This window comes from Triticum dicoccoides, chromosome 2B (genome assembly GCF_002162155.2).
Source record: "Triticum dicoccoides isolate Atlit2015 ecotype Zavitan chromosome 2B, WEW_v2.0, whole genome shotgun sequence".
Classification (NCBI taxonomy): domain Eukaryota; kingdom Viridiplantae; phylum Streptophyta; class Magnoliopsida; order Poales; family Poaceae; genus Triticum; species Triticum dicoccoides.
The window spans coordinates 463937516-463948739 of record NC_041383.1 but is presented as its reverse complement, the minus strand read 5'-3'; the positions used below and the strand labels follow the sequence as shown (position 1 = coordinate 463948739).

The following is an 11224-nucleotide window of genomic DNA, read 5'->3' as shown; positions in this document are numbered from 1 at the left end:
AAAGGGGAAGAAGAAGAAGAGGAGGTCGCCCCGTCCGGAAAGGATGGGGGGGCCCGAGACGGTGAATCAGGGGGCCAGGAGAGGCCCCCGACGTAAGGCCGTCATACCCCTGTCGTCCGATGACGACGAGGCGGATTCCTCCGCGGAGGCGGGGAGGAACAAGGAGAAACACCACCTCCCCGTGTCGGGGGAGGGAAGAAAAGGAAGGCCGCCCCGGTGGGGGAGACTGGGACGTCCAAGAAGGGAAAGCATCCCTTCCGGACTACTCCACCACCGCCGCCGATAGCGAGGAAGGGTGGTTGCCCAGGAAGAAGCCCCTGGTGCGATCGTAAGTATCCGCACTCAACTGTAATCTCGCTTCATAGTTTTGTTATAACGCCGAACTTGTATGCAGTCCGGCCAGGGCCCATCCCGAGGCATCGTCTTCGGACGGGTCCCTGAGTGAGTCAGCAATGAACTCACTTCCGACGGCCACCACTCCTTGGCCTGCAGATGACACGAAAGTGTTATCCCAAAGGCTCTCGACGATGGCGGAGGTGGCCCTGGAGGCGCCTCAAGGCGGCGTCCCAGGCGTCGGACTCGCGGGGTTCAAGGTCCCCGCGGACCGTGTCGATGAGAGCCGCGGCAAGCCGGGCTCTCAGCCGAACACTGTTCCGGAGCCTTCAGTGGTTCCGGACTTAGGCGGGCCGCCCCTCGTTATGGAGGGAGGGCCGTCTGTATCAAGGACTTTCATTGCGCCCCAGGCGCCGGATTGTCTGCTGGAAGCGCTTCGAGGCGCTTCCCTAGATGAAGAGCACCGTACTCTCATGAGTGCGGTGATTCAGAAGGTTTCATCCGCCAAGAGCGGACTAACCGAAGCCTGCACCAGCCTCCTAATAGGCTTTGAGGTAAGCAGTAAAAATGTGTAAAATCACCACCCGATAGGTAGTAGCCCCTGATACTCGGTTTGGTGTTCGGAAAGAAAAACCAAACGGAGGGTCAATTATAATCCGCAGGAGTCTAACAATAAGTGTTGAATGTAAATAAATAGGTTGTGCTGCTGGCCGCTGCTGCTCGCACGGCCGAAATCGCCGGCTTGATGCAGGATTTAGAGCGGGCACAGGGAGAGCTCGGCCTCGCGAGGAGGCAGCTCGAAGAGAACAAAGGTGAATGATTCCCCTCTCTCATATAATGAATAGTAAATAAAATTTGATTATGCTAACGACGAGACGTCGTGATATGGTAACAGAGGCCACCACCGAGGTGGCGTCTCTCATGAAGGCGTTGTCCGAGACCAAACACAAAGTGGCCTTGGAACTCAAGGAGCGCAAGAAGCAAGAGGCCCGAGTGGGCGAGGTACAAGAAGAGCTCCATGAGCTCGGCAAAAAGCTCGAGTCTACGAAGCGGGAGCTTAAAGCAAAGGAGGTCGAGCTTGTGAAGGCCCTTACAAATACAAAAGACGCCAAGGCCGAAGCCGAGCGGGCTCATCAAGAGAACCAGGAGGCCAAGAAAATAGCGGCGGGTAAGAAATTTTTTATGCAAAGCAAACATGTGGAGAAGGCGTTTCTTTTACTTACTCGAATCCGGAGCTCTCCAGGGGCATTCGCAGACCTGCCATGCATCGTATCAGATGCCGCAGAGTTCTACCGTGCCCAGGAGGGGAGCTCAACGGAGAAGTTGTTCTGGTCCCAGTATGCTGGAGCCGAACACACAACGCCTCTGAGTGACCAACTGAAGCAGTTGGTCGAACTCCACAAGGCGGCCGAAGCGGCTATGAAAGATCTCATAGTCCGGATATGGCCTGGTGAGCTTCTGCCCACCAGCTACTTCTGCCTGATCAAGCGGATGGTGGATTCCTGTCCGCGACTGGAAGTCATCAAGCGATCCGTTTGCATTGAGGGTGCCCGCCGGGCCCTTGCCCGCGCCAAGGTGCATTGGGGCAAGCTAGATGCGGAGAAGCTGGTGAAGGACGGGCCGCCGAAGGGCAAGCTGCATCGCGTCCCCGAGAAGTATTATGATGGCGTTATGAAGGGTGCTTGCCTCGTGGCCGATGAATGTAGCAAAGACATAATTTTTGAATGAATTCACTTCTGTCATGTTTGTAAGTTAAAGACTAAGTTACTTGCGCTATGTAGTGCCTTTGTAATTTAAAATATTACCTTTTGTGCGGCTGTTTATCAAATTCTGAAAGTAGGCCAGTCATCGGTTTTCGCCCCCGTGTAACTAGTACTGGGGTGTTCGTGGAAAACCCGGACACTCTTTATCCAAATGTTTGGTCCCTCAAGGAGGTGTCCAGCGCAGCGAACTAGGCAATCATACTATACAGCTTTATAACCTTCACTTAGCCATAGAAGTCTATGATTTTAAATTTCGGCGAAGCCCCTAGAATCCGGAAGGCTGAATTGGGGCGCTATACACGCCTATATCGGACAAAGCCGAATTAACACCTAAAGCGGAAAAAATCTTTAAGGATTTTAAGACCTCTCGAACAGCGACCAATCTCTCTCCACATCATGTCGGACAGTTTTGTGCTTTCTGTACTGAGGTGCTCGTCTAGCAGAACCAGGGCACAATCGCAGTAGTTCTCCCTGCGGTACCTTAGCCGAATTAACGGAACGTAAGGCACCAAAGCGAGGGAGCCGGGCTATCCCAATCGTAACCCAAGACATGATTCGAAGCTGATGCATATAATGCTATAAGTTTGGGGTGCTGCAATGTTGAAAGTGTTCGGACTTGACTTGTCGTATTGTGGGGTACCATAAGAATCCCCTGGCAAACTACGCGTACCAAAGTGTATGGATGCAAAATTAAATAGATATTTATAAAAAATGCTCAAAAAATAAGTAAGCTTACGCTATTTGTGGTCTCCCATTGATGAATAATACGTTTAAGCGTATGTTTACAATGTATGCATTAAGCGGAGACAAAATAGGATTATTTGACATGTCCTATTCAGAGGCAGGCTACGTACAGATAGATAAAGCAGGAATTACAATCGTAAATAGATTCCACATGTGTGTTTCCTGCTGTGCCCGAAGCCTGTTGCCTCCTGGGTTTCCTCTCCTATGTAAGTCCGACAATCCGGATATTCTGGAGAAGCTGCACTAAAGCAATGTCCTTAAAGGTGAATGGAAAGGTTATGACGTGATACCGTACTGTTGACTGAGCCCCTGATACGCCTCCGCATGTGCCCATGGTATGGTATTTTGAGTGCGTAATTGTGTACGCGTGGCACGAATGCTCCTTTGATGGGATTTGAGCGGAGGCCGGACTGCTAGTCCTGCTCTTGTCGTGCCTGCTGATCTTGCTGCAGGGTGTTCCGCCCTCGCTTGACAGAGCTTGAAAATGTCGTCGCCGGATTGGTGGTTTGTCGGAGGAGGCCGCATTGTACTTCTGCCGCAAAGGCCGCAATATGTTCTTCTGTACGGAGAGAGCGGTCCATATTCCCGTTGACTGTTATGACCCCGCGCGGGCCTGGCATCTTGAGCTTGAGGTATGCATAGTATGGTACCGCATTGAATCTAGCAAATGCGGTTCGTCCGAGCAGGGCATGGTAACCGCTGCGGAAAGGGACGATATCGAAGATTAGCTATTCGCTTCGGAAGTTACCCGGAGATCCGAAGGCCACTTCCAATGTTATAGAGCCCGTGCAACGGGCCTCTACTCCAGGAATGACACCTTTAAAAGTGGTTTTGGTGGGCTTGATCCTTGAAGGATCGATGCCCATCTTCCGCACTGTGTCCTGATAAAGCAGGTTCAGGCTGCTGCCTCCATCCATAAGGACTCTTGTGAGGTGAAATCCGTCTATAATTGGGTCTAAAACCAATGCGGTTGAGCCGCCGTGATGGATGCTAGTAGGATGATCCCTACGATCAAAGGTGATCGGACAAGCTGACCATGGGTTGAATTTGGAGACGACTGGCTCCATCGTGTATACGTCCCGCAGTGCTCGCTTCCGTTCCCGCTTGGGGATGTGGGTGGCGTAGATCATGTTGACTGTTTTCACCTTGGGGGGGGGGGGTTTCTTCTGCACCCCCCCCCCATGTTCGGACGCTGGGGCTCATCGTCATCGTCGCAGTGCAGCCCCTTGTCCTTGTTTTCGGCGTTTATTTTGCCGGCCTGTTTAAAGACCCAGCAGTCTCTGTTGGTGTGGTTGGCTGGCTTGTCCGAGGTGCCATGAATTTGGCACGAGCGCTCCAGTATACGGTCCAGACTGGACGGTCCTTGATTGTTACGCTTGAATGGCTTCTTATGAATCCGGCATTAACCGCCGTATCCTCGGTGCTGTCCTCGTTGTTCCGTCGCTTGTATCTGTTGCGCCGTGGCGGTCATTAGTGTCGTAAGAGCTGCCATTGTCATGTACCATCCTCATGTAGCAGAATCCCGGTGTTTTCAAATCGTATAGGAGTAGATGGTATGTGCTTAATCCTACGTTTTCCCTATTCGTAGGTTTAAGAATTCCCGCAATCTAAAGAGGTACGATCCAAAAGTACATATTGTAGAATTCCAAAGTTTTCAAATCCTATATGAGTACTTGGTATGTGGCATCTTAATCATATGTTTGTTTTCTATGTAGTATCCAAAAGTACATATTGCACAATCCCTACATATTCTTCTTCCTGCTCCATCCACCGACGACGCAGTGTGAGCGCGCAAAGCTCGTTGTCGCCTTTGGGCCTCTGTCTTGGCGGAGAAAACTTGATTAAACTATTGTATCTCTCCCTCCCCCTCTCTCTCTCATCCCTATGTACCATCCAAAAGTTCATATAGTAGAATCCAAGTGTTTTCAAATCCTATTGGAGTACAAGTATGTGCCATCTTAATCCTACATTTTTCCTACTCACAAGTTTTAAAATTCCCACAATCCAAAGAGGTACGATCCAAAAGTACATATTGAAGAATTTCATCATTTTCTAATCCTATAGAAACATGGTATGTGCCATCTTAAGCCTACATTTTTACTATCCCTAAGTTTTTAAATTCCCGCAATCCGAACAGGTACGATCCAAAACTACATATTACAGAATTTCAGCATTTTCAAATCCTATAGGGGTACATGGTATGTGGCATCTTAATCATGTGTTTGTTTTCTATGCACCATCCAAAAGTACATATTGCAACCCCAACATTTTCTTCTTCCTGCTGCCTCCACCGACGGTGCGGCGGGAGTAAAGCTCGTTGCTGCCTCTGGTCTCCGTCTTAGCGGAGAAAACTTGTTTAAACCATCATCTCTTTCTCTCCCCCCCTCTCTCTCTCATTCCTATGTACCATCCAAAATTTCTTATAGCAAAATCCCAGTGTTTTCAAATCCTATAGGAGTACATGGTTTATGCCATCTTAATCCTACGTTCTTCCTATTCCTAAGTTTAAAATTTCCGCAATCCAAAGAGGTACGATCCAAAAGTACATATTGAAGATTTTTGGCATTTTCAAATCCCATAGGAGTACATGGTATTTGGTATCTTAACCCGTGTTTGTTTTCTATGTACCATCCAACAGTACATATTGTAGAATCCCAACGTTTTCCTTTTCCTACTGCATCCACCGGCGACACGATGTGAGCAAAGCTCATTGCCACCTCCGGTACTCTGTCTTAATGGATAAAACTTGTTTAAATCCATAAGCTTGTAGAAGCAGCGTCCGGAAAGTCGTCAATGTAGATCAGAAGATGCATGCGGCCACGATATGCGTAGCAAGTCGTCTCCCCAAAGAAGGAAACAATAGAGAGGGCCTATAAATGCTCTAATCCCAGCTAGATAAAGTCGAAGAACACAAACCTGACACGCTCCCCGACGATGCCAAGACTTTCGAACCTTCATCAGTAAGAACTGGAGCCGAAGGACCAAGGCATACAACCACGTTTGTCCACATGATAGCATGACCGAGACAAATCTGTAGAAAAAGAAAAGCCAGGCCTAAAGAACTAGATCTGAGAACACATCATCTTCCACATGGCTCTCGACGATACCAGCAAGCATCGCCGGAACGAGGGGAAGGCAAAGAGACCTTATAGTAACGCCGATAGTGACACCATCGTCTCGTCCCCGTCGAACAGAGACCTACGTAATGCCCCAAAAGTAAAAAAATGCGAGTCCCACAAATAGATCGGGTCCTTCAAGCATACCCCACATACGAAGTCAACGGAGGAGGAGGATGGCGGTGATCTACTGGCGAAGGAGGATGACAACATTTGTGTTTTTTTTGGTGGCGGATGACAACATTTGTTCTTATTATATATTTTCCCACGGAGCGACTATAGCTATGTTGACCTATAAATAATGGTCTCAAATATCGAGCGAATGTTAGAATTATAGGCATGGAAAATTGAACGTTTTTCATGGCAAATTATGTTCGCCGAGGATGACAAGTTTAGTTGGGAGCAGCAAATCCCTCTCTGTTTATTTTTTGGTCGGAAAAGTGCATGCTTGCAAACTAAATTTGCAATCATCGCTCCAATATAAATTGCCATGTCATGCCTAAAAAAGAATCTGAGAACGTCTTAATCAGATGAGTAGCGGCAGTTATTTATAGAAACTCTCCGATTAAGATTTCCGCGTTCTTTTTTGTACTTGCAAAAATCTCATGTTTAGAGTGGATGTTACATTATGGGTTAGTTTCTTTTACTGGCTTCTGGAATAAGTTGGAATAAGCTGTCCTATCCAGATCCTCTATTCTTAAATAGTTGCAACTCACTATCTATTTTTTCTCTTCATGCAACTACGCCGCATCATCAAGTCATGTATGTGGTCATAAGTTACAATTTGGGCACTAATCTATTCATGCAACCATGCCACCTCAGCAATCATGCATGGAATTGTTTCACTAATTTTTGTGCACAACATAGACAGCCACGTTACATTCATAGTGTGAGCAATTTGGAATGAATATTAACAAATATAATTGAAAGTTTCAAACATAATATCAATAATAGATGTACATAGTCTCAAAAATAAAATAGATGTACATGTATATGTTCATTCCCTAATCATATAAGGTCACAATTATTCGGAAAACGAACAATCACAATTATTCGCTAATCATATAATGTCTATAATCTGTGCACCCGAAGCATGCAAAAAAAAAAATCATTGCAAGATTTCAGTAAAAAAAAATACCCTGGTGTTTCAATGAATCCATTGCCCTTTTTTGTGTGTATATATCAGGATCTCTAACAAAAATATATGGAAAGCGATAGAGGCTGCTGATAGATGGTGCCTTAGCAGGGCACATCGAGTTAAAAATCAATGGGGTTACCGTGTTCTTGTTAACTTGAGACATGAAACTATGGATATATTCACAATGTTATCGGAGACTGCAGAATATTACGGTGGTAAGGCAGCACGAAATTAGTTCGGGGAATCTGAACTAACCTGATACATTAGAGAATGTAAATAGGCACATGCAAACACGAAGGGCTGCAGATTCATCCCATCCAGCTTCATTTTGCTATCAGCTCTATGAGATTGGATGACCTGCCAGCATGTTGACTTCATATGGTTGCACTTGACGTGCCAGCATGTTGAGTTCATATGGTGGCACTTGCAAATCAAAAACTATGCTCACATTGGAGATAGCTGTCATAGAGAAGGTGGAGAGAACGAAATGGATGGCTCATCCATGGCGATTGAGATTTAGACCTGGACGACAGGCAGGCTAACCAGCTACAGTTGAGTGGATAAAATGAACATCAAGTATTTCTACTGATTATAGCGAGAGCTGCTCGCTTCCGTTGTTCCGTGGAGAATAGAGAAGGCAGAAGGAAGTTTACAAATCCTTTAGTCACCGTACTCCATAGCTCATCGTCCCTACTTGCAAACTCATCATCGAAAGAAAGCAGTACCCTTGTCGGAATCCCTCCCCCGCTGCAAGGAACTTATATTGGAAAAAAGGGCCAGAAAAGACACAGAGATGGATGGGACGACCAGGGCATCACGGCCACCATCTTGACGATGCAGGGCACACGCCAGCAACATGAACGTAGCCTGATAGAATACTGGAGAGGCGCGGAGGCCTGCCGGCTTCCGGATCGGCAGTCATGCTGGAGGAGTGCCCTGACGCAGAGACCGGCAACCATCGGTGCGGCGGCCTACTGCTCTAGAAAGCGGAATATATTGGGGTTTGAGGGAGCGAGGGGTCATCATTTATTTACTTTTTTGATCGGATAAATAAAGTCAGTGGCTTTATGGCTGGAGCTGATGAGGCATCCATCGCTTCGTTGTACCGGAGTTACGGCTGGAAACTTATGAGAGCTGGTAACGGAAGATGGTGCTTTTTTTGAGAGAAACGGAAGACAGTGCTCCGGTTTGTTATGTACGCCACTGACAAAACGTTTGATGTAGCATCCTACACCTGGAGTTGCTGATGTGGCGGATTGCTGAATTGTATAGCCTGCATGTTGAGATATATTACATATAGTGGGGATCAATCTCTTAGGTATATAGGATTTGTACGTCAGACGCTTGGAGTAAATATATGTAGGTCATCTTACACATTTTTGTTAAAAGTGGCACCCTGTTCGGCTTCCTCTATTCTTAAATAGTTGCAATCCAGTACATATTTTTCCTCTTCATGCAACTATGCCAAATCATCGAGTCATGCATGTGGTCATAAGTTACAATTTGTCCACTAATCTATTTATGCAACCATGTCACCTCGCAATCATGCATGAATTTGTTTCACTAATTTTTGTGCACAACATATACTATCATGTTACACATTTTTGTACGATGACCTACATATATTTGTACGTTAGATGCTTGGAGCAAATATATGTAGGTCTTGTTAAACACTTTGTTAAAAATGGCACCTCGTTTGACTTCAATGCAATAGATTTCTCTTTTTATATAACATTTTTGTGGCATACTTCATATACTTTATTTTTCTCAATAGTTTTAGGCGTTTAACATCTATTTATGCAATAGTTTTAGGTTTTAAACATCTATTTATTTGTTTTCACAATAGTTGTAGGCTTTTAACACCCGTTTGATCGAGAGCATTCTTAAATTTATTCTTGCGATAGTTTTAGGCTTTTAACATCTATATGCATCTGTTTTACCATGGTTCCCACAGCAACGCACGGAGCATCATCTAGTTATTCTAGTAGCACAATCACATTATTTTTTTAGAAGCCTTCTAGAATAAACTGGGTAGTGGCAGTTTATTCTAGAAGCCAAAAAAGCCACCAAAGGAACTGACCCTATATTGGGTTAGGTCTGTAGGTGTATCCTTTTGGCCTCTCCTTTTTATCCTCTCTAAAATTTCGTAATAACCAACCTACATATGATTATATGCATTTTTGGTGCAGATACCAAGAGAGCGGTAACATTTCTATATCGAAAAATGTTGTAGCGGATCCATCACTTCTGCGAATTCATTCGTTCCAAAGGATCAATTTGTTGACGAACATAACTCTTTTATTATTCGGGGGCATAGCTGGGATAGCTGCAACACCCTCGAGAAACACAGGTCCTGATACTCAACTCTCAAGAACATAACACGGAGGCTATACACCTCTGAAACAGGGCGTTCCACATCATGGAACTAACATTATTCGTGCTTGATAAACAACACTCATCAGCATCCATTCATCGCCCCCGCAGCGCATCAAGTGGCCTCGAGGCTCACGGCAGAGTGTAAGCTGCAAAAGGAGCAAGGATTTCAGACAGGGAGCAACAACACATAATTAAGCCGTGGCATTGTCAGGTGGCCCGTTTTGCGTACCTCCGCACTTGTATCCGACCGGGCGGTCGACGAGGTTGCAGCGCTTGGGGATGGACATGGCGACCTCCGGCTTGATGCCGGCGCTCTTGGCGGTGTCGGAGAGCATGACGGCGCAGAGGCACTTGGGGCTCTGCTTGCCGATGGTGTGGACGGCCGTGCAGCACCCGCTGGACGGCACCGACTTGGGGTCCTGCCCCGCCGACGCGCACGGCGCCAGCTTCAGCGCCATCTTGTCCGCCGGTGTCCCACACTCGCCGGCCCCGTGTGCGCCCCGCGGAGCCGCGAGGCACGCCGCGGCCGCGACCACCAGAGCGAGCACCAGCAGACTCCTCATCGACATCGTCGCTTCGCCTCGATCACTAATATGTCAGTGTGGCTCAGTATTGCTTACTACGTATGCGTGCTGCTCGTAAGCTAGCTGCTGCCTGCTTCATGGCCTTGGAGCTGATGCTTATATAGTGGTAGCGTCGAGTGTGACTGTGGCGACCGACCCGAGCTCATGATGGCCGCGGGCATCGGTGGAGCGAGCACCGCCGCAGGCCGGCGCGGGCTGTGTCGGCACGCGGCGCCTCGCCCAATGGCGTGGCGCCAAGCTCGACCAGGCCGCAGCTAGTGGGTTGTTGTGCCCTACGGGAAGTTTTGCATACGTGCCGGTGCCGGCCAGGCTCGAGGCTTTTACACGGTGCGCCGCGCCGGCAGCTTAATTGTTAGTTGAAGGCCTGGGCTGTCCGGGCATATGGCACGCTGTGAGCTGGGACGTTTGCTTTGGGGGCATGCGTGAAGCAGCTAATGAGCTAAAGCAGTGCGAACTAAGTGGTTGGTCTGGTTATCGGGTTGTTTCGGTGGACGCGGCACTTGGATTTGATATTGTCAAAATTAACTTTTTTTTTATTGTCAAAATTAACTTGATTTGCGGGGGGGGAGAAATTAAAGAAGTGCTCATCGCTGGTGCGGTGCTGCCGTGTCGCCGGCGTCGGTGGTGGGGTCATCATTTTGCGAACCCGCCTATTTTCTGTACGCCTCGGAGAGTTGTACTAGTTATTTTTTGTTTTTTTCTCGAAATCATGTTTTTTTTCGGGTGGAGACTCGTAGTTCAGTATAGACAATCGTATTTTTCTGACATCAAAGCACTTTTTGTTGCAAAATGATCATCTCGGTACTCCCTCCATCTCATAATGTAGGATGTTTTTTAGCACTAGTTTAGTGTCAAAATGCGTCATACATTATGGGACGAAGAAAGTATTTTTATAAGAGTATCAATAATCTCTACAGGTGGATCTTCCATCCACCCCACACACATCTTACTTCTACCTAGTTTGACTAAATTATGGACATCATAATTTGTCTCTCTAGAAGCATGCTCAAAGAAATATGCAGAAAATCATAGACAATCAAGCTTGTTTATAAAGCTAGGAACCGTTTATGCGAATGATGTATCTCGCTTGTAGCTCCATCTCGCCCGCGTATATGGCCCGGCGTAACGTGTGCGCTCGGAAAATCAAAATCCCGAGAAACAAGATTTACT

The 11224-nt window shown here is 47.1% G+C and overlaps 1 protein-coding gene across 1 annotated transcript; it reads right to left on the bottom strand.

Annotated features, from left to right (window-relative positions):
• Positions 1–9374: 9374 nt before the first annotated feature.
• LOC119364238 (non-specific lipid transfer protein GPI-anchored 1-like) lies at positions 9375–10135 on the bottom strand. The gene is made up of 2 exons (XM_037629669.1): positions 9700–10135; positions 9375–9616 (listed from the first exon to the last, which is right to left on the bottom strand). The coding sequence occupies exons 1-2, from the start codon at positions 10037–10039 to the stop codon at positions 9600–9602; spliced, it is 357 nt and encodes a 118-aa protein (XP_037485566.1). The 5' UTR covers positions 10040–10135; the 3' UTR covers positions 9375–9599.
• Positions 10136–11224: the final 1089 nt, after the last annotated feature.